The sequence below is a fragment of the Misgurnus anguillicaudatus genome, chromosome 3 (genome assembly GCF_027580225.2).
Source record: "Misgurnus anguillicaudatus chromosome 3, ASM2758022v2, whole genome shotgun sequence".
NCBI classification, from domain to species: domain Eukaryota; kingdom Metazoa; phylum Chordata; class Actinopteri; order Cypriniformes; family Cobitidae; genus Misgurnus; species Misgurnus anguillicaudatus.
In genome coordinates this window covers 40230868-40255229 of record NC_073339.2, presented here as the reverse complement: position 1 = coordinate 40255229, position 24362 = coordinate 40230868, and the positions used below count along the sequence as shown (strand labels likewise).

At 37.3% G+C, this 24362-nt stretch overlaps 1 protein-coding gene across 4 annotated transcripts in view; it reads left to right on the top strand.

Moving 5' to 3' along the window:
• Nucleotides 1-24362, top strand: part of dachb (dachshund b) — a 54867-nt gene that overhangs the window by 16825 nt on the left and 13680 nt on the right. For 2 of the 4 annotated variants that reach the window (XM_073866170.1, XM_073866168.1), the window contains exons 2-3: nucleotides 7366-7481; nucleotides 16523-16645. In XM_073866170.1, coding sequence (XP_073722271.1) covers nucleotides 7366-7481; nucleotides 16523-16645 — 239 coding nt within the window. The remainder of the gene's footprint in view (nucleotides 1-7365; nucleotides 7482-16522; nucleotides 16646-24362) is intronic. The other 2 variants (XM_073866169.1, XM_073866171.1) reach the window with 2 other exon arrangements.

The following is a 24362-nucleotide window of genomic DNA, read 5'->3' as shown; positions in this document are numbered from 1 at the left end:
TTTTGCGGCACGTTTTCTTAAAAAATGCGATGGAATATGCGGAATATTTATGCGATGGAATTGCGGGAATTTGCAAAAATTGCGGAACTTGCAAAAAAATTCGGAAACTTGCTAAAGCTGCAATGATGTTCACGTCACATAATCACGTCACTTCATAAAGTTCCCATGGCAACAGAGGACACGGCTGCGCTTGTGTGAAGTAAATGCAACATTTTTCAACTTTCTGCTAATATATATATGACTTTTTGCTACGAAAATGCAGGGATTATGAAATCATGCAAGCCCCGCATATTTTGTGCGCGGAAATCTATAATTAATGCGGCGAAAGTACGTCAAATTTGGAAAAAATGCAGCCCCGCATAAATATGCGGACTTTGGTTGATTATGCAATAAATCGTGCGATCGCACAATCGCGTTTTTCTGGAGGGACTGCTTAGTACACGATGTAACTACAGAAGTGTGAAGTTTTAAATAAGAAAAATATTGAAACTCTTTGGCCATTTTTGAGCGTGATGCTAATGGTCTAATCAGATTCAATGGAGTATTCTAAGCTTTGCTAAAGTGGTACCGCCAGACCCAGAGATCGGCTGAATGGATTCCAAAACGGTAATAATCATATGTTTAACTCTATGGTAGCTGGAAAATGAGCCTATTTTCAAAAAATGTGGAGTGCCCCATTAAGGGCCTTAATTATTGTAATGGCCCTTGCTACCTACCTCACAAAACAGCCGAAATCTGAACGATCTAATCTAGGTTGATAGAAGCACTGGGGACCCAATTATAGCACTTACACATGGAAAAAGTCAGATTTTCACGCTATGCCCCTTTAAGTGAACTAAATAAAATAAAATACAAAATGTATAGATTTATATAAAGCAAGTGGTCCCGTGTAGCCAGCTAAATATGGTAAAGGAATGACGGCAAGCACTGTGGTTGTATCAGATAGTAAAGCCATAGTACATTGATGTACCGTAAAACTTCAAATAATAGCCGAGTCCCAAATAGACGCATGTCTCTTTTAGACGCCTGGTGTGACGACAGGTTTGGGTAAATAAACGCCTGTCTCTAATAAAGGCCTGCTCTGTTTTTTAGTTTCGGGTTGTATTTAATCTTCTAAAACCCGTCAGATAGTCTGTTTAAGACAGTTCTATGGTGCAGATTGAACACGCTAAAGTTTTTTTTGCTTACCGGTAGATGTCACGTGACAGACGCAGTCGTTACTTTACTCATCACTATGACAACACAACAAGCTTCGTCGCCAGAATTGAGGTGATGATGAGAGTAGCGAAGTGGCAATCGAGGGAGTCAGTACTTTTCCCCGTGGGCCGGTAGTGTTTTGGGGCCGCTGATAATAGCCGGGCTTTCAGTCTTTTGTCATGCATGCACTCCCGCCACACATTGTATTTCTCACGCGGAAACACTATTTATCATATTTAATATGCTGCAGCGCCTAAAATGTATCTGGCCGCACTGCTCTCTCTCTCTATCAAGCCCGTCTTCCCTAGAGTTCTAGTCGAGCGAGCCAATACAAAAAAAAGAAAGAGGCTACACAACAGCCAATCAGAAAATAGCACTGTTGAATCTGGGTAAGATTTCACGCAACAACCAATAAAAAAACATATCATTGTTTGCTTTATTTATACTGCCAATAATTTAAGACTAATTTGTTAAACACATTCAAATTAAAAATAAAACGTAATATGTGGTAACCTCCTGCTGTCATGCTGGAACAATTAAATTAAAAGCCTGTCTCTTATAGACGCCTGTCTCTTTTAGACGCCTGGTGTGATGATAGGTTTGGGAAAATAAAAGCCCGGGCTATTATTTGAAGTTTTACGGTATACCATGGTACTAAAATGCATGTTCTTCAAGTCCTCTTGAAAGTATTTACTATTAAAATTTACTATAGTTAAAGCTGCCGTCGGCAACTCTGGAGGATTGAGCAGTTTCCAAATGTTTACAATTTCATGTTCCTCCCCCACTACCTCCGAGCAACCTCCCTCAGAGCACGTTCTCGTAAGCGCGTGTGCAAAAGTATTATTGTGAACGCATACTTAGCACGAATACTTAGATTACTTGCATAACACTCCGAAATACAATCAATGGTTGATAAAGCACAATTACCTGTTGAGAAGAAATGTGGCAAGCTCTGCATCCAGCTTGAAATCTCGTAGATTCCTTTCAAATGCCAGTCCGATATTGATCCTAGTTTTAATACGGTCACAGTCGCTTTCTATCTTTGTTTCCTTCTTTTCATTGGTTGTTTTCCTAGCTCTAGTTGTTAACTGAGAAATCGGAAGTTTGTTACTGAAAGTTCTCTCCGCCATCACGCTGTTCAAACCAAAACACCTATGAATTCAGGCGGATGCACGTGATATTGTAACGCGCGCGAGGGGGATGGGGATCTGTGGCGCGTGCAGGTACTGTGATTGACAGGCAGATTTTACACAGCCCTGCGCTGATTGGACCAAATGAACCGGGAGCGGTGGATTTTTGCAAAACAAATAACAGGCTCCAGGTGGAGCTAGAAGCGCAGGGTTTTTTCTTAAACAGTCTAGTTGATTTTGTTCTATTGGAGCATAGTGTTGGTTTCAGTGAATATGATCAAAAAATATGATAAAATAAGTTGCCGACCGCAGCTTTAACTGTAGTTAAATTCCTTAGTGTAGTAAATATAATACAATACAAGTTGACTATTGTATGCTTTATCAAGTTGTAATACTGTATTACAGGTAATTAAAGAATACTATAGTACATTACTATAATATAATACAGTATACTACAACATTTTTTCTATAATATAGTACAGTATACCAGTGGTTCTCAAACTTTTTCAGCGTGCGACCCCCCGTCGTGTACAGTGGATTTCTTTGCGGCCCCCCAAAGAAAATTTATGACAAATTTGTTCTAAAATGTAACATTTTAATTAAACAAAACATATAAAATTATTCAAAGTAGTGCTGTTGGTTAGTAGCCTTATATATTTTTTTTGTTTAATTACAGAATTCATGATAAATTCATGTATTTTATAAAATGTCATAAAACTGAGGGCCCCCTGGCTGGGGCCGCGGCCCCCAGTTTGAGAACCACTGCAGTATACTACAGTATTTTTTCTATAATATAGTACAGTACAATACAGTATTTTTTCTATAATATGGAACAGTATACTACATTATTTTTTTTTCAAGTAGGATACTTTCAAGAATACCATGTCCAGATGCTTTTAGTAAGATAATTGTTGTGATATACCGGTAAAAAGTACCACAGTATTACTATTTGATGTCATTTCTATAGGTGTCAGTCATTTTTAAAGAGTGTGTTTCCAGTCTCTAAGCTTGGTGTTTCACTCATTTTTATGAGAATTGATAACTTGTGTGTGCAGTGAACTCGGCGTGACTTCATCGCTTCATCGGTTCGCCCTGACGTTCAGTAAGAGAGAGAGATTCCTTTTCTCTCTGATAATACAGAACAAAAGAGCCGTTGTCAGTAGATCTGGATTAGCTTTGTTGCCCTTCTGTATGTGCATAGACAGAGCAAAAGAAAGACAGACTGAAGTGGTATCAAGAGATGAATGCGTCTCAGAAAGCCGCATTACTGTAAGCTTTGTAAACAGCGTTCTTCCTTTTGTCTGCGCTTTTAAGAAAGAGGAAACCATTCGCACCCCCGTACATCAACAAACTGTCCCACACACACACACACACACACACACACACACACACACACACACACACACAACGCACATTCCTGTTGGGCTGACACAGCAGGTTAGTGGATGTATAAACATCACACACAGGGATGAAAAGAGAGATATAAATGGATGGATCGCTGTGGAAATGCGTTTGGATTTATCATCACATGCTTGCTGCTTTTTTAGGTGTCAGACTAATTAAGAGTACAAGCGTACACAATCCTTATCCTTATTGTTTTAAAATCAGAATGTTATCTAAACACCCTCATTAACTGGATTTTGGAACCGGAAAATTGAATTTTCCTTGTTTTTGGATGCCCAAAAGAGATGTTGGGTGATACGTTAAGGCCCAGGTTTATTCTTCTTCCTATGCTTATGGGTAGATAAGTTTGAAACAGCTTAGCAATACTATACAGCTGCTTAATAATATTTAAACACCATCTCCAAAAGTCATTTAAATGCAACTGAGAAAGTCTACCTAAAGGGCGAAGTATTTTAAGGCCATGAGACCAAATGTCCAGATGAAGTGCGCCATTTGGGACAGGACCTACGCAAACCTACAGATTTGTTTAAACCCGCGTAAATTGTACGTGTAGGTCGCGTATGCGCGCCATCTTAGACTCCTCTGTATTCAGGAGAGAGTATTAGCGTAGTGTACGCACTTTTCTTAGTGACTTATTATAAATTCGGAGGGCGGGGGCACAGAGCAGCAGCAGCAGAGTAACCTCTGTACGCTGCATAAAGCTTTGATCTTGAATGCGGACACGACTGGGATGGCGGCATTACCGGATGCGGGTTGTTTTCGTTTATAAAGTTTTAAATGTGGATATTTCTACAGCGAAACTGTGCGGATTGCCCTCGGGGGGACTTTGTTTGTCATCGTGGAGCCGTTTGGATTTATTTTGTGAAGGATGGATGCACACTTTTTTACTTGAAGGTCGTGGACCCCATAACTTTACATTTGATTAAATGAAAGATCTAAAACATTTTCTAAAATAACTGAAAATGTCATCGTCTAAAAAAATGATGGACATATGCATCTCTGACGGCTTCGGGGTGGGTAAATCATGGGTTTGATATCATTTTTGGCCGAACTATTCCTTGAATCACACCCACCTGTTACAGACCAATACTACACTCAAAAAAATGATGGGTTGTTTTAACCTAGGAATGGGGAATCCTGGTCCTGGAGGGCCACTGTCCTGCAGAGTTTAGTTCCAACCCTACTAAAACACACCTGAAAAATCAAATCAAAGTCTTCAGGATTACATGAAAATGAAATACAGGTGTGTTTAATTAGGGTTGGAACTAAACTCTGCAGGAAAGTGGCCCTCCAGGACCCAGGGTTCACCACCCTTGTTTTAACCCACAGTTGGGTAAGATATGGACAAACAGTTGGGTTTGTCCATATTTGACCCAATTATGGGTTGAAAAAAGACAAGCATTTTTTAGATTGTAGTAAGAAATTTTCCCAAAAGTTTATGCTGGCATTTCGAACCTCTGAAAGAACCTTAAAGCACCTTTTTGTTTTGGTTTAATTTTGTTTAAAATGATGTCACACCTTTTGGTTTGGTTTTTGTTTCACTTGTGGAAAAAGATTAGGCCTTACAGCCTTAGTCATCATTGTTTTAACTGCATGGACAAAAGAGAAAATGAAAGTAAATGGTGAAGAAATAAAATGATGTTTGAACAACATAAAGATGAGTAAATGATGTTAGGGTTTTTTTTAGTCAACTTTCCCTTTGAAATATGAAAGCCTGCTTACATTTCAACACTTTTTAGCAATATCTTTGCCTGTCCCGATATACAACAGTGTGAAGTACACTGATATGGATTATAATGTTTCTGTAGCTCAGTTGACAGAGCATCGTGTTAGTAATGCGAGGCCGATAGTGTAGTGGCCAGTGCTCCGACATAGTGCAGATGAACAGTTTTGTTTCAAAACGAGAATCTTGTTGTTTGATTGTGCATTGTTGGTTTGTTTTGATTTAAGCCTTCATAAAAATACAGCTAAGTAGCACACTAAAACACAACAATAACATAATAATAAAGATGTTTTGACAAAAATGTAAAAAACTGAGTTATCTCGTTTTGGAACCAAACTCAGATGCACTTTCGGCGACCCAAGTTCGATTCCAGGCTCGTGGTCCTTTGCCAATCCCGTACTTCACTCTCCACCCTGTACTTTCTTGTTCTAATCTTACACTGTCTATCAAATAACGGCAAAATGGCCCCAAAAAAGTAATGCCAAGATCGTGGGTTACACAAACTGATGTACACCTTGAATGCACTGTAAGTCACTTTGGATAAAAGCATCTGTCAAATGCATAAATGTTACTGTCATGTACAGTACTTGGTTAGCCATCCTGAAAGGGACTCTCCACTTTTTTGGAAAATATGCTCATTTTCCAGCTCCCCCAGAGTTAAACTTTTGATTTTTACAGTTTTGGAATCTATTTAGCCGATCTCCAAGTCTGGCGCTACCACTTTTAGCATAGCTTAGCACAATCCATTGAATCCGACCAGACCATTAGCAACGCGCAAAAAATAACCAAAGAGTTTTGATATGTTTCCTATTTAAAACTTGACTCTTTTGTAGTTACATCGTGTACTACGACCGACGGAAAATTGAAAGTTGCGATTTTCTAGGCAGATATTGCTATACTCTCATTCTGGCGTAATAAAGGACTTTGCTGCTGTAACATGGCTACAGGAGGCGCAATGATATTATGCAGCAGCTGAAAAAAGTCCCCTGCCATTGAAAGTTACTAAGCGCATTGCACATTGGTTGGATAGCATTATCCCCTTCTGACATCACAAGGGGAGCCAAACTTCAATGACTTATTTTTTCACATGCTTGCAGAGAATGGTTTACTGGGTTACTGGTTTGATCTTTTTCACATTTTCTATGTTGATAGAAGCACTGGGGACCCAATTATTGCACTTAAACATTGATAAAGTCAGATTTTCATGAAGTTTAAAGGTATAGTATGTTGACTTTAGGGTCCGACTGATTGGAAAATGGCCATGTAGTGTAAAACTACATAAGGATTGTTAATGCAATACATTATAAATGGAGCTGAAATACAGTAACATGCTAGAAAAGTGTATTAAATAATAAACATGCCACCTAGAGTTTTGCAAAGAACAGATGCTCTTTTTTTGAAGTTTACTACCAACGCTGTATAAATCAACGGTGGGACGTTAAGCTCAGTTGTTAAAATCTGTTCTTCTGTCAATCACAGGCCTCTCTCTCGCTTGCACATTCTTTGGGCCAAAAGGGTCTCAGTGTCTTTTAACCTTTGACTGACTCTGAAATGGTGTCTGTACCCCTTAGTTGAACCTCTGGAGTTATAAACAAAAGCTTGACAGGCAAGAAGAGCTACTGGCTGTCTGATCTCTTTCTCCTCTTGTTTCCCCACCACAGTGAATGTCGAGCCAGTCTATATATTCTGTTTCGCCAATTTCAACCGAAATTGGAGGTTTATTTGGTCAGTAATTGATTAGGTTGACCTGTTAGGATGTAAGGTCTCGTGATTGTTTGACTGAACAATGGAAGACATAGTGGGTGGGAAAGGATTTGAAAACTCCCATTTTTGCAAATTATGTGATGCAGAACTGACACACTGTCACTTTAAGGATGGCCACAATATTAACACACTTTTCCCCCCTCACAGCTCTCGCCCTGGCCGACCACCGAAGCGCTCCTACGGGGTGAGTGTTCAAGAAAGCCCCAGAATCCTCCACCACAGAGCAAACAACCTGCTATCACCAACCTTGCTGTCACCCACAGGTAAACCCAACCAGACACACAAGTCTCATTTTTCACCTTGTAATAAATTAAGATGAGCTTTCATTTACTCACTCACAACCCCCTTCAGCGCACATGAAAAGTATGTTTAAATCACTCCCTTCACTGGTGTCCTTGTGCACATCTTTCATTTTCTCTCTCTTTCTCTCCATCCCTCTGTTTGGTCATCTTTCATACGCACCTTCTTTTATGGGTGACAGTGATTAATGACACGCACCAGCGGGATCACTCATCCATCTGTTCATCCTTCTCTGTTTCCCCTTTCCTCTCGCTGCTTAAAAGCTTCACACACCCCCGTCATCTCATCTCAACTGTACTGTATCATATTTGAAGGGGTTGATCTTGAAAATTTGCCATCTGATACAGTGTGTCTTATTTACAGTAACTGGGAGGGACGTGGGTCACTGGGGTCACTTTCGAAATTTATGAATATGGTGCCATTTTGCCAGAAAATTTTACTTTTATTGTTATCATCTTAATTGAAATGGTTACTGAATTAATTATATCGCTATTCATATCTGTATGTGTTTTTTTTTCTTAAAGGGAACATTTCACAAGACTTTTTTAAGATGTCAAATAAATCTTTGGTGTCCCCAGAGTACATATGTGAAGTTCTAACTCAAAATGGAACCCACAGATAATTTATAAAAGATTAATCGCATACAAAATAAAAGTGAGTTTTTGCATTATGTATGTGTGTGTGCTGTGTGTAATTATTATGTATATTTAAACACACTCACATACATATATACATTTTAGAAAATTTGTATATTTTTTATTTATTTATATACAATTTAGAATATATAAAAATATAAATAAATATATATACACATGTAAATGTTTCTTAAATACATACATGAATAAATGTGTGTATTTATATATACGTAATAATTGCACACAGCACACACTTGTATATTACGCTAAGAATCACTTTTATTTTGTATGCAATTAATCGCAATTAATCTTTGCCCAGCACTATTTATAATAGCATGTTAAAATTGCCACTTTGTAGGTGTGAGCAAAAATGTGCCATTTTGGGTGTGTCCTTTAACATGCAAATGAGCTGATCTCTGCACTAAATGGCAGTGGCATGGTCGGATAGTGCAGATTAAGGGGTGGAGACAGATTTCAATGACTTATTTTTTCACATGCTTGCAAAGAATTGTTTACCAAAACTAAGTTACTAGGTTGATCTGTTTCACATTTTCTATGTTGATAAAAGTCCTGGGGACCCAATTATAGCACTTGAACATGGAAAAAGTCTGATTTTCATGATATGTCCCCTTTAACAGAATTGAACTACTGAGTATATTTGAACCATGTGATCAAACACATTTATGATCTCATAATATAATCTCAGAATAACGAAAACATTGTAAAAAGATAGTGGCACAACATACGCAAAAACTGCATAGACATATCTCATTTTTTTCATTCATGCATGTTTTGTGCATTTGCACCCACTCGTGGTGGGCAATTGATTTAATATATCATATTTTCGTTAATCGAATAATATATAGTCAAAGTTCAATATCTATGTCATGGCACAAAGTAACATAGTTCCCTTTTATCCAATGTTTGTTCCCCTCACCTTTTGTGTATAGCTATTTCGGTATACTGTTCTTCATGTAAGTTTATTAAAGCGTATGAGCATGTTCATGTACATTAATGGCATTCTCGTCACACAAACACAAAGTTGTGGGGTCACCATGGAGGATGCGTTAGACTGTGCAGCGATACTCTGCCGTGTTTCAGCAGTTACCGTGGAGATGTCACTTAGAGTCTTGGCATCGCCAAGTGCCAGATGTCAGGACTCATTAGGAATGAGAGTGGAGCAGTTTGCTTTGATTTGCCGAGTGCTCAGTCATTGTTTAGGGCTCTGACAGTTGGGTTCGAAAAAAGGTGTTGGCACCATTTGAGTAATTCAGTGATTATATTCTGACTGCAAAATGCAACAGGCCAGCAAACCCAGGGGGGACTTAAACAAGCTTTGTATTTTGCTAAATAAAACATGGGATTTTTTTAATATCTCACTTGGTTCTTTCATTTAGAAATGACATTGGATGGTTAGAAAATTAAGAATTCCTATAGCTAGGTTGGTAAAGTATTATTGGATTGGATTAACTTAAAAAATTACTTCAGTTAACCCTTCACAAAAAACCCGCCCTCTTGCTATGTCCAACAAGCTATGGCATCAGCCATGGTGCTCTCAGCGTCAACTTGTGCACTCCCTAGTTAAAAAATTGCTGGCAAATTTTTGGGAAAAATTACATGCTGATTTCAGACAGAAAGGTCTGCAATTTGCATTTGAGGGATATATTCAGGAGGTGAGCGTCAATTGAAATAAAAACAAACTGAACTACCACACCACCTCGCCATTGAGATCAACACTGTTCCTGTAAAGCTGTGTATGTAGCTCTCTGTTCACAATTACAATCATTAAAAAGCAAAAACAGCATGTATTTATAACAACACATTCAGTAGGTCATCCCAGCTAGCTTTACAGTAAAATTAGCTTATGGCATGCTTGTTGTAACCATAGATATGTATAATAAAGGCTAGATGTCTCGTCCGCGCTGCTGGCCAATAGGCTTTATGCCCAGTTGCACTACTTCCTGAACTTCAGTCAGCTCCTTGTTTCCTGTCTGCCATTATTGGACAAAGTGATTAATCCAGGTGTGTCTGATTATTGTTGTTGTGACTACTGAGGTCAGGCACACCTGTATTAATCAGTTTGTTTGTGACTGCTGAGGTCAGGCACACCTGGATTAATCAGTTTGTCCAATAATGGCAGACAGGAAACAAGGAGGTGGCTGACGTTCAGGAAGTAGTGCAGCTGGGCATAAAGCCTATTGGCATTTGGCGGCCATCTTACCACAGGCGCTCGGTCACTCGTAACATTGTGTTTTAATGCTGCATGTACTTTTAAATGACAATAACTTGCTTAATTTTCTACCGATTTTCAAACGGTTTGGTTTGTTATAAACGTCAAGGATGTACCTATGACACTGCATACTTGTACAAAAAATAATAATTTTCATGAAACATGTTAAAGCATCCACAATTGTAGTTACTTTAATAACGTTTGTAAAAAACCAAACCATTTGGAAATCTGTAAAAAATTGAGCAATTTATGGTAATTTAAAAGTACATGCATCATTAAAACACATGCTACGAGTGAGCGAGCGCCCTGTGGTAAGATGGCCGCCAGGTGATGCCGTTAAAGACTCCGTCGTAAGACATTTAGCCTTTATACATATCTATGTTTTTAACAACACATTCAGTAGGTCATCCCAGCTAGCGTTACAGTAACATTAGCCTATATAGCATGCTTGTTGTACTGACATAACATGTGGTTAGCGCCACTGGCTTCTGTCAGGTTTAGTGAACAGATTTTACCTATGATACAATTTTGGCAGTGTCAGAAGTTTTGAGATGCTCTCCTGTGGTGTGGCTATGAGGTAACACTCCAGATGAGTCTTCGTGTGCGAGTCTGTTATAATGAGTCCTTTATAAGTCTTAATTGTTATACAGTGACAGCTGATATAAAACAGTATGACACTTTTAGCTGCGATTGTGTTCGTACAGAGTGACAACAAACAAATATCGCAAAGGACTATTTAAAATCGCATGGGGGCGGTTTCCCAGACAGGTCTTAAAGCGGTCATATTATGAGATTTTTTTAAAGATGTAAAATAAGTATTTGGTGTTTCCAGAGTGCGTATGCGAAGTTTTAGCTCAAAATACTCTACAGATAATTTATTATAGCATGTTAAAGGTAGGGTATCACATTTTGAAAAATGCTAACGGTAGCCGACTAGAAATTAAATCATGATCCCACCCTCCATTCAAATCGCCATCCAAAGTCACGCCTCTTTCAAAACCAACCCATTCTCACCAAAAAGCGTACAAATGACACGCAGTGTGATTATCGTGCAATACATATACCAAATTCCGATTTTGCGTGCATATGATACGCCAGTCCTTCCCATTCACTTATATGGCAAATCGTTTCGTGACGTTTTATTTATTGTTTTCTCATTTGTCTATTTCTGTTTTTTTTTTTACCATTTTTGCTTGGGTGAGTTTAAATTTATAGAGGAATGCATATACACAAAAATGTACAGCATATAGCTTGAATGCACTGTTAGTTGCAATAAATAAAATCGTCTGCCAAGTGCATAAATGTAAAAGTCTCATGCTCCTCCGATTTTTCTCTCGAGTAAAATACCCTTATCTCACATTTCTCCTTTAGAGTTCAGAAGACATTTGAAGAATGTCTCAAACTGTGCGTAGGTTTTGTCTGCAATTAAAACGTCAACAACTGTGTCATTTGTTTTAAAAGGATTTTCTCACGAGACAAAGCTGAAATGTAAATGAAAACTTCATGGAATTCTCAGTTGTGTATCAGAGCTATGGAAGAGCAATAAAATTTTCCTCTGGGATCTGAGCAGATCGTTCTGTGTTATATGACCAAGGACATTGATATTGCTTCTCGCAGTATGAAAGCTTAGTGAAGTGTAATTTGATTGACTGGGACATTCATCTTAAAACTTTCTAATCTGGTTCTTAATCTGCAGCTGCTGTGAATCCATGGTAACATTACTGGCCTTGTTGGCATGTTTTTGAATTTTTGGAATTGTTTATCATGTGACAGACAGCAGGGGGTGGAGCCAAATGAATAAGGGATGAATGGAGAAAATATTTGACTTCCAAGTGATGTGTTCCATATCATGAATATACCACAATTGTTGACCAATCAGCATCTTTTATCAAGTGCGATAAAAGACTAAGTATATTCCAAACATTTCCAAAGCATTTGATAGCTTTGTGTGAGGAAAATATAAAGTCCCCATGATATAAAAATATTTTTTTTGTTTTAGTATGAATATGTTGCACTTAATTATATCTATAAACTGGTGTGCACCAAAACATTGAGAAAGACGTAGGCAGTCGAAATTTGCGGTCTCTTCTTTCAGTACAGAATTTTATGACATCATTCTGCACTTAAAGGGGTAGTTCACCCAAAATAAAAATGTTATCATAAATAACTTACCCCTGTGTTCTAAACTACTCATTAGTTTTTAATCTGTAAAGTAAAGTAAATACTACTAGATATTTTAACTCCTTTCCCACCAGTATTTTTTTTTAAGTTGCCAGCGCCAGCATTTTTTAAGGATTTTCACAAAAGTTTAATGCCTTCCAGAAAATGCTCCTTTAAATAAATAAACATACAATATATTACAATTAAAAACAGACCCTCTGTGTTTAAACAAAAACAACATTTTAATTCTTTGTCCATTTGTTCTCTTTTATCACCTCTCAAGTATGGGTAAATATATATATTTTTATAAAAATAAAATACCAAATTTTAAACAAAAAGTTTAGATAATTGCAGTTTTGTATAGGACTTTTGTTGGAGATCAGATTCAGAGCGATGATCGAAACATACACAGAGTTTTTACTGTTTTTGGATCCATGGATGTTTAAGTGTTTTATAAGTTGGGTAAGACCGCCACCTAGTGGATAATAGCGAAAATATGGATTGCCGTAAAAACTCCTCATTGGCAGGGAAGCGTTTTTTCATAATTAAGGAGATAACTCGTCAATTATTCTGTGTGTTCAATAAAAAATACTTTTTTGGGTGAACCATTTCTTTATTTTAGTTCACCCAAAATAAAAATGTTATCATAAATAACTTACCCCTGTGTTGTTCTAAACTACTCATTAGTTTTTAATCTGTAAAGTAAAGTAAATACTACTAGATATTTTAAAGGAATAGTCTACTCATTTTCAATATTAAAATATGTTATTACCTTAACTAAGAACTGTTGATACATCCCTCTATCATCTGTGTGCGTGCACGTAAGCGGTGGAGCGCGCTGCGACGCTTCGATAGCATTTAGCTTAGCCCCATTCATTCAATGGTACCATTTAGAGATAAAGTTAGAAGTGACCAAACACATCAACGTTTTTCCTATTTAAGACGAGTAGTAGTTATACGAGCAAGTTTGGTGGTACAAAATAAAACGTAGCGCTTTTCTAAGCGGATTTAAAAGAGGAACTATATTTTATGGCGTAATAGCACTTTTGGGAGTACTTCGACTCGGCGCAGTAACACTCTCCCTCTCCCATTATGAGAGGAAGAAGGGGAGCGGACTTTTCAGGCGAGTCGAAGTACTCCCAAAAGTGCTATTACGCCATAAAATATAGTTCCTCTTTTAAATCCGCTTAGAAAAGCGCTACGTTTTATTTTGTACCACCAAACTTGCTCGTATAACTACTCGTCTTAAATAGGAAAAACGTTGATGTGTTTGGTCACTTCTAACTTTATCTCTAAATGGTACAATTGAATGAATGGGGCTAAGCTAAATGCTATCGAAGCGTCGGCGCGCTCCAGTGCTTACGTGCACGCACACAGATGATAGAGGGATGTATCAACAATTCTTAGTTAAGGTAATAACATATTTTAATATTGAAAATGAGTAGACTATTCCTTTAACTCTTTTCCCGCCAGTATTTTTTTTTAAAGTTGCCAGCGCCAGCATTTTTTATTGATTTTCACAAAAGTTAAATGCCTTCCAGAAAATGTGCTCCTTTAAATAAATAAACATACAATATATGACAATAAAAAACCGACCCTTGGTGTCAAACAACATTTTAATTATTTCTCCATTTGTTCTCTTTTTATCACCTCTCAAGTATGGGTAAATATATATTTTTATAAAAATAAAATACCAAATTTTAAACAAAAAGTTCAGATAATTGCATTTTTGTGAAGGACTTTTGTTATAGATCAGATTGAGAGCGATTATCAAAACATGCACAGAGTTTTTACTGTTTTTAAAACCATGGATGGTGTAGTGTTTTATAAGTTGGGTAAGACCGCCACCTAGTGGATAATAGCAAAAAATATGGATTGCCGTAAAAACTCCTCATTGGCAGGAAAGTGTTTTTTCTAAATTGTCAACTTGTTAATTATCATGTGTGTTTAATAAAAAAGACTTTTTTGGGTGAACCATTTCTTTATAACATTCTTGGTGAGTTGAAGGTAACAAGAACCAAAACCGTACCACATAACGGGCATCATTTTCTGCTTCGTTTTGAACACAACAGAAAACTTGACAAATGAATGACTGGCACTATATTCTTCTAGTTGTATTAGTATGTAATGAAGCTAAGCTTTGTTTCTGTGTTTCTGATGTGCCTTCAAAGAATTTTCCCTTCAATAAAATTATATCACAAACAAGCGGTTTCTCGCTTGCGTAACTCGAGTCTCTGTGGATTACCTTTCCCGGGAGCCCACAGCAAAGTTTAAGTTTACTATGGACTACTTTTTAGAGCCCTTCAGCATTCACAGAGATGTTAAAGCCATGATTAGCCAAGTAATGTTCTCTTCACTGAATGTGCCCAGTTTGTGTGTGTTAATGGTGCGTTATATTTTCTCCGTCTCAGTGGTTTAGCAGAAGAGCATTGCAGGTGTGATCTTGTTTTGAAATGGAGATTTATACATCATCTGAAAGCTGAATGAGCTTTTTATTAATGTATGATTTGTTAGGAAAGGACTTTATTTGGCTGATATACAACTATTTTTGAAAATCTGGAATCTGGGTGCAAAAAATTGAAATATTGAGAAAATTGCATTTAAAGTTGTCCTAAAGAAGTCCTTAGCAAATCATATTACTAATGATAAATACATTTTTGGTATATTTATGGTAGGAAATTTACAAAATATCTTCATGAAACATGATCTTTACATAATATCCTAATGATTTTCGTTATAAAATATATCGACCTTAAACTATCAAACTTATTTTTGAATGCAGACGTACAGTAAGTGATATGACACATTTGATAATTTTTTGTGGATTAGGTAGATTATGGTCAAAACAAATATTTTGTAGAGATTTACTGCGTTTGTACCAGCTATTATGGCAATCCATAACTGCACAAATAATGGATTTCATAATAAACCTTAACTACTGTAGATCAAAAAGTCAAAAGGAAGATGGATAAGAGAGAGCAATTTTAACATCAATCACTGGTATTGATTACTTACTTAGTCTGTCACTAATCAATCATTTTATTTATTTATTTATTATATTTATTTATTTTATTTTTGTTGGTGTCCAGAGTAACCAAGGACAGAGCTGTTAGCCTGGCTACTGTAAATGTGCTGGCAGTGGGAGGGGTTTAATATGATTGATTGGCAGATGGTTATTTCTTGGACCACTTCAATGATGTGCTTATATAAATAATACAGTTCACCTAACAAAGAGCTAATTCAGGTTCCTTATCTCATCGCAACCCTCCCGTTGTTTGGCATAAACCATGTCGATGACAACAATATACTATCTACTGAGGAATTTATTGCTGTCACATCTCTTAGCAGCATGTAACTAGTATATTAATAGCCTGAAACCAAAAATTACAGGCCAGATGCGAGAGTTTGCTCTTTCCACTATGCTCTTTAATACTTGCAATACTACTAGAAATTCAATACATTATTTTATTACTTAACTAAATACCTGTAAGATACAAAAGAGTTTTTTAGTTCATTTAGAGTTCATTTAGGCAGAGGATTTGATCGAAAGTAGCTTACAAAAGTGAGAAAAACAATGATAACAGTAATACAGTATATAACTGTAATATGACTAGCATAGGACACATAACTTCACTGTAAAATGATATCATATCAACATATATTTTTATGTTACTTTAACTTAACACACTTAAGACAACTTTGTTGTGTCAACATATAATGAATGACTTGTATAAATAAGTTGCTATTATTCACAAAAAAACTTATTGCACACTTTTTTAACAAATTAGTGCATAGGTTGAGACATTAACATAAAACATTGAACCATGAACTTTTGAGATCACAGAGTATTTTTCTCAAAAGAAAAAATCTGAAAAGCAGGAGACGTCATCATTTGAATATTATGGAGATCATATTATGAAAAACAGTATTTACAGTGTGTGCACATTTATTGTATGATTAATTTGGCTTGCGTGTATAGCAGGTATGACGACGGCAGCGATGGCCGAAGCTTTGAAAATCCAGAAGATAAAGATGATGATGGATCTACACAAGAACCACAACGGCTCTGAATTTGATTCGGATGAACGGAGCGCTAATACAGGTATATTTTGCATATCATTTGCATACTGTATGTGCAAATGTGTGTGTGTTACGTGAGCCCATCTGGGTGTCTGCTCGTGTTTGTGTATGTTTGTGTTTCTTTAAGAAGCTTGTTTAAAGTGCAATCTGTAGATGTGCTAGCTAGACAGATGGCCTCGCAATAATAACCTGGGCCTTCTGGGTGAGATGAGCCCCATCACTGAGCTCGCTCAGGGGGCCCATGTCACAGGGCTATGCTTGGTTTAGAGAGACTAATGGTGACATTAATGACTGCTGCCTGACTGTGCATTTAGAGAAGACCAACAACAGACAGGAGAGCAGTTAATTGTACACCAGCAGTCTCGGAGATGAAAAAAAGACATTTGGTGGAACGGGACACGCGTGTGTGCGTGCATGAAAGCCAAGGGAAAATTGCATTTTTTTTACATTTTGTGTACATAGTTCTTGTATTTTGTTTGTTAAGAGAGCGAAAAAATATGGATGCTCATTAAAACAACAAGCTAAAGGTGGCCTAAGACTTTTGCACAATACCATATGCATGAGGTGCTACATTCATGCTCATGCTAGACACCATAATTCATGACAGGCACCATTATTCAATCCTGGATCTTCACACGCTTTAGCAGCCACACACTAATTCAGGCTAAAACTAACACAGATAACATCGACATCAAAGGCCACTTTCTGGAGTGTTTGGCGTTCCTGTTGAGAACAGCTGCGGATGAATGAAACCGACGAGAGAATTTGGGGGAGGAAAAAAGACCTTCATCAGAAAGATGGAACGCAGTCAAAGAACATCAGCATCAAAGATGACATCAGAAGAGAGGAAAGAGACAATGAGATACGCTTTTTCCTCACGCGTTGACAAGTTGAACGAAACATTCCATGCATTATTTAACAAGATGGCCGAAAGCTGTCATACGGGTGATTGGCTGCGTTAACAGAAACAGGTGTGCGATGTGTGTACTGGTACGGGTGTATGGTAGCACATGGATGCTTGTTTTCACGTCTGCATGTGCTTAGCGGGGAAGTCATGTATAGTTTAACACACACACACATCATGTATTTGCCTCACTTTCTCTCTGTGAGCATATGGTCCACACGCTTTCTCTTTCATTTTATCTGTTTGAAGTCGCCCTCATCTTTTAGATTACTGTCACTGCTGTTTAAATCAGTAGCTACGAGGAAAGCAAACATTGGTCTTGATAAACTATATCGAGGCACAAGTAAAAATGCTTCTCTTTTGTGTTTACAAATGCTTAATTTAATTCAAAAGTTGAAAAAAATGTACACAAATTTCATATTTGTTAGGAACCCATACTATATTTTTACATGTTCTGAAGATAACGGGTCTCATATATTAATCTAACGTATCATCCAAGATGTGCAAATATAATCTTGAGACAGAATTCATGCAAGATTTGCGAAACCTTTGTATGCCGCCAATTTCATTGTATGATCTTTTTTTGTCGTATGCTCTTTCCTTAAAATTGACCATATGTGTGTTCTTGCGTAGTTGCCGGATGTTGTTAGCATGTTGAAAGGTGGCTGCTACACTGTAAAAAGATTTGTTGGTTCAACTTAAAAAGTAAGTTACCTCACTGTGAAACCTGATAAGATAACTCGACTTAAACCATTTGCGGAAACCGATTGCCTCAAACCGTTTAAGTTTTAGAACACATACGTATGAGTACTGTAAACTTAAATATTGAGTTATACGCACATACACTGTAAAAAAAAATTCAGCATTTTTGTCAAATCAACACATATTTTTGTGTTACTTTAACATAAAAAATTAAGTTAAATAATTTCAACTTGAATGTATAAGTTATGTCAACTTTTTTAAGACAAAAGTTTAAATAGTATGTTGAATTGACTTGAAAAACCAAGTTGTTTTAACTTTATTTTTTACAGTGTATGCTCCTACAGTGTTTACACTTGGCATTAACATGCGTTTTCGTCGATCAGATCACAAGTGGACGACGTTAATGCCAGGTGTAAACGGTGTTCAAAACGTTTTGAGCTCGTCCACTTTCAACCACATCCAGAGGTAGTCGAAACCACTTTCGATCGGATCGCTTTGGAGTTGCGGAACGCACATGTGGTTAAATGTGTTCGAACAGCCACACGCGACCGCCTTCTCTCCGCCCATTTATCTAATTTGAGGTATTAAACACAAGTTTTACGTCTTTTTTGACTTCTGGCGTGAACATACGGTGAACAGTGCTATTTTTAGCCTTTCACTGATCAAACTAAAGCGGCTGATATCCGTAGTTTCGTTTTGAAAGCGTGTGAAAGTTGCGCGATCCTATTTCATCAATTGCGCTGAAAATTCAGAGAATGTTCTTACATACACACGTACAAAACTCTGTGCAGCATGTTTACTTGCTAGACATATACACAGACTCCGACATAATATAAGTTTGCGTCCATATAAACTCATAATTACTCCCACTCGGGTTTGAATGACAGGGGAGAGACTCGCCCACCGTACTCGCCCACCGAGACCACCCCCTCACAGTATTCAGGACAGAAGCGGTCGAAAGTGGACAAAAGAGACCGATTTAAATACCAGGTGTAAATGTAATGTAGAGGTCTACACGGAAGACCCGAGACCCGAAGACCCGGGACCCGACCCGGGACCCGTACGGGTTCGGGTCTATATTTTAAATGATCAGCCGGGTCCGGGTCGGGTCTCAATCTATTACTTCGGGTCCGGGTCTGTTTAACATTGTGGGTAATACCCGAGGTCGATCGGACTCGGAGAAAACACACTCACATTTAAATAAAATATTTCTCCAGCAACAAAAACTTAGATGAACTGTCGCATAAATTTTTTCTATGTCGCTAAAGTTGCGTTAAAAAGTTTATATTTGGTTGCTCCAACCAGGCAGCTAACGCGCATGCGCTCTTGTAATGTTTATCTGGCTACCAGTCAGGAGCTTCTGCAGTGAGACGCAATGGCTTTACCTTTGACAATTGGCTATTTTATTTAGAAGGCGGGACCTATTCCGCCGTACCGCGCATTTTGCACTGACGTGACTCCTATAATTTTTTATAATAATATTATAAATTGACCGTCTTGCTGTTATATCTAAAGTTTTCGCGACTCTGCTCAAAGAGCACAGAGATGATAGCAAAGTAAAGCTACGAAAGCAGCTATGACACTGAACGAGCAATCGTTATTATAATCCAAATGGGCAAACATTAAGCAAGTTGACCCGATACACAACAAAGTGGACTTTTAAAGCTGGAATAAGCATTAAACATTTCAATCGTCAAGAGAGGAATAACATGGATGGAACTTTCTTGGAAATAAGGATTGTGCATCACACACAGTCAGGTACAAGGAGGGAGAAGATTAACTTCTAACGTTATGGGTAAGACAAAAAGTTTAATTTTCGCTACTTGTTTATTGACTTATTAATAACATTTAGCTAAAGAATATTTGCCGGTCGGGTCTGTGTCTTCCCGGACAAGTTCGGGTCCAGCTTTTAAATAATAGACGGGTCCGGGTCGGTTCCGGGTCCAGCTTTCAAAACAACAGACGGGTCCGGATCGGTTCAGTGTAGCACATTTCCGGGTCTGATCGGGTTCGGGTAGGAATTTTTGGACCCGTGTAGACCTCTAATGTAATGTGTCTTTCTCGTCCACTTGTGATCCGATCGATGAAAACACATCTTAATACCAAGTGTAAACAGCCCCTTAAGTTTACAGTACTCATATGTATGTGTTTTAAAACTTAAATGGTTTGAGGTATTTTAACTCTTTCCGCGTCATCGTTTTAAAAAATAGTTGCCAGCCAGCGGCAGCATTTTTTATAAATTTCACAAAAGTTGAATTCTTCTCTTTTATTACCTCTCAAATATGGGTATGTTTCTTCAAAAATACAAAATTTTGAGCAAAAAGCTGAGATAATTGCGTTTTTGTGGAGGACTTTTGATAGAGATCAGATTCAGAGCAATGATCAAAACATACACAAAGTTTGAACTGTTTGCCCTAAGGGAATACTTCCGGGTTTTATAAGTTGGGTAAGAGCGCCACCTGGGGGATAATACCGCAAATACGGATTGTCGGAAAATCTTGTCATTGGTAGGGAAGTGTTTTTTTCTTACATTGTAAACTAACAATGAACAATACTTCTACAGCATTTATAAATCTTAGTTTGTGTTAAATTCAGCATTTACTAAAACATTAATAAAATCAAGTGTAACTGTTAACATTACTTAACCTCTTAAATAGTCGGCTCGTTACATGATGAAAAAGTTCCTGCAACACGTCTGTCAAAAACAGGGAAGCTCGATAGTGAATGGTCCAGTGAGCAATAAAAAAATCCACACCAGGAAATAAAATGTGACAAAAAGATTGTTAGATTCGTTATCTAATTGACCACACATTTTGTCGATCAATATTTTCCATGAAGTCATTGGCTGGTGGAGGAACGAGCGAGCGATTGTTAACGTCCTGAAGGACGTCACGATTTTTGTTGCCGCTGTTTGATATTATGTATTATACTACCGCTCTAGTCGCTCTAGTCAACTTTATTATATAAGTTGTAGCAACTCAACTTTTGTCAAGATAAATAATAGTAAGTTCAAATGACTTGTAAATCTGAGTTAAACAAAAAAATTTAAAGTAGCAAAGAATTTTTTACATTGTAGTTAAAACGAACATTTACAAACAGCAATGCAACGTGCTTGTACCTACAGCTCTCTACCTTAGGTTAGAAAGTTTCACCCGTATGCAGTCTGTCAGCCTGTCTGTCAGATTTCTCACATCAGAAAAACTTTTTTTGTCTATGTTAATGAGCTCTGACAAATTTCAGTTTTTGCATAAATTATTAGTTCAACACTTGCTTGACATCATTAACACGTTTGTATTGTGGAAAAATAGAGGTGCAACAATACCTTGTTTTTCAATACAGTGTTTTCAGGAAACAGTGGTGAAGTAAATTTCCTCAGCGATGCATCATACTGTGGTGTGAAATGTACATTTGATACTTATTATTTATATTTTGATTATATTATACACTATTTTGTTGTTTCATGTGAATGAGTGTTTTTTTTTTTAATTTTTATTAGAAATTCTCAACATCTCCAGCGCCCCTAAACACTCTCAGACCCCAGAGGGTTAAAGCTACAATCCGTAGCGTATGTAGCTATATTGCCATCTCTGTTTGAAACCAAAAATGACGTTATACTGACATTTCCCCCGAAAACAGCTCAAATATAAATCATTATTAAACGCTTACTGTTTGTTATGGGGGAAAAGGGAAGATGCTAGTTGTGTTTCCATTAAAGATTTGCGCAAAACTTTAGCGTTATTTTCTAAAAGTCGACAAAAAAACTATTGCGAAATGACAGCGTTTTCATGAACTGATGTTATGCGACTAAAAGGTAACTTTGTTGACTCACGATAAGTCATTCCATAAACCACGGTGACGAGTATGTTTGACTTCATACGGCGCCACACAGACCGAAAAATTTACTCCCAAATCGATTTCGCTGTTTTTCGATGTTATGCGCATGTCGGTTCAATATATTCCTTTTTCGAAATGCCTGAAAAACCACCTTACACGAGCGTAAAACTTTTTTGCAATATATGAGAGTTTATGCAAAATTGCTATGTTTCCATTGGGCACATTTTTAATTTGCACAATTTGAAGGTTAATGGAAATACAGCTATTGTTTTGAACACTGATTGTTAGGTATTTGCTCAAGTGAATTTAGTTTATTTCTTACCAAAACAAAGTTATGGATTGCAACTTTAAGCGTTTTTAATACTTTAAGCAGTTATACTGTTTGTATTCTGGTCTTTAGATGTTGCTTGGTTCAATTTAAAATACAACAATAACACCAGCACTGTGTATTATTATAAACGTAGTCAGTTTAAATTTCACGTTGACAGTTCACAGGATAACCTGCCATCGGTTTCTCCTACACAGGCTCGTTTCAAAGATGTCAGTAATCTAAAACAAGGCCGTTAACAACATCCATCAAAATCTGAATGCCGTATCTATTTGAGGACCTGACGCTGGAGAATATACGTGCCGTGGCGCGTGTGTTTGCGTACTCGTGTGTATGTTTGTGTTTGTTTTAGCGTGTTTCGCAGCACAGCTGCGTCTCTTGTTGTTTCTGATTGCTCCTGCTTTTCGACCTCTCATCCATCTTCATCTGCCTGATTACCGTGAATTAGCACCCTCTCACTTACGGTAGAGCTCCAGTCCCAGAAGATATATGAGTGTGTGTGTGTTGACACAGTCTTGATTTCCACAGACGTGCAGATCAGTGCACAGATGGCTGCTCCATTGTATAGTTTCATGTCGTGGTAAAGGGTCCGGGCTGCTAAGGTAGTGTTGTAATGTAACTCTTGTGTTTCGCAGTAATGAGGGAGCTTATTGTTTTTAATCAAGCTATTTTTGTCCGGTGTGAAGACCTTATTGGCTGGAGCATGCGAACGTCTTCAGGGGACTGACTTTATTCTGGGTTATCATTGATTCCTTCACCACAATCTGCCACCTAAACGCCATCTGCTCGCAGTGGCACTGACATGCATGCAAATGATAGATTATATCAGCCTATTGTGGCTGCTGCTTTTTGGTCAGTTTGCTTGTTTTCCTAACATTTCTCAATATAAAAAAATGTCTTTACTGCACTGTATTCGCTGTATGATATAAATATTAAAGTATAATATAAAAATATAATTATGGGGAAGTTTTCCAGACAGGGCTTATTCTAGTCCCAGACTAAAATGCATGTTTGAGCTGCCTTATAAACACCTTGTTCTGACATATTTTACCATACTGTATATAAGTGTAATTGTTTTGTTTCAAAATGCACACCAGTATTGTTTTTGTAAGGGGTTTGTCTGTAAAAACTACTTAAATGTCCTATTAAGGTCTAGTTGTCGATTAATCTAAACCCTATCTGGGAAACCGGCCCATTAATGTAAAATTAAATTAAAGTAAATATATTTTTAGTAATTTATTGTGCCAGTTATTTTATGGTATTTTTCCGGCATCCTAGCCGTCGAGAATTTTACAGTTTTTTACCGAATTTTTTTTACAGTGTAGGAATACTTAAACTAAAACTGAATTCGTTGTGTTTTGTGAAAAATTTAATTTGCACTTGAAAATAGCTCAGATTTCTTCATTTTTGTTCAATTGTAACTTTATAAAGTTTTACATTTAAAGAAATAAATGGTAGTCTGAGCTTACATTCAATTTGACAGTTAATGGTTATTGGTTATTTTTTAACCCTGCGTTGGGTCAAAAAGGGACAAACCCAACTTGCTATGATTGGGTCCCCAGTGCTTCTATCAACCTAGAAAATGTGAAAAAGATCAACCCAGTAACTTAGTTTTGGTAAACCATTCTCTACAAGCACATGAAAAAATAGGTTGTTGAAATTTGGCTCTCCTTATGATGTCATAAGAAGCTTTTATTATAATAATACCGCCCCTTAATCTGCACTATCCAACCACAACACTGCTATTTAGTGCAGAGAGAAAGAGAGAGAAAGAAAATTATTCACAGCACAAATGAGTTTCAATTTCAACAAACCACCATCATTGTGATCAGTGTTTGCACTTCATCTGCTCATTTGCATTTTAAAGGACACACCCAAAACGGCACATATTTGCACACACCTACAAAGTGCCAATTTTAACATGCTTTTATAAATTATTTATATGGTATTTTGAGCTAAAATGTCACAAAT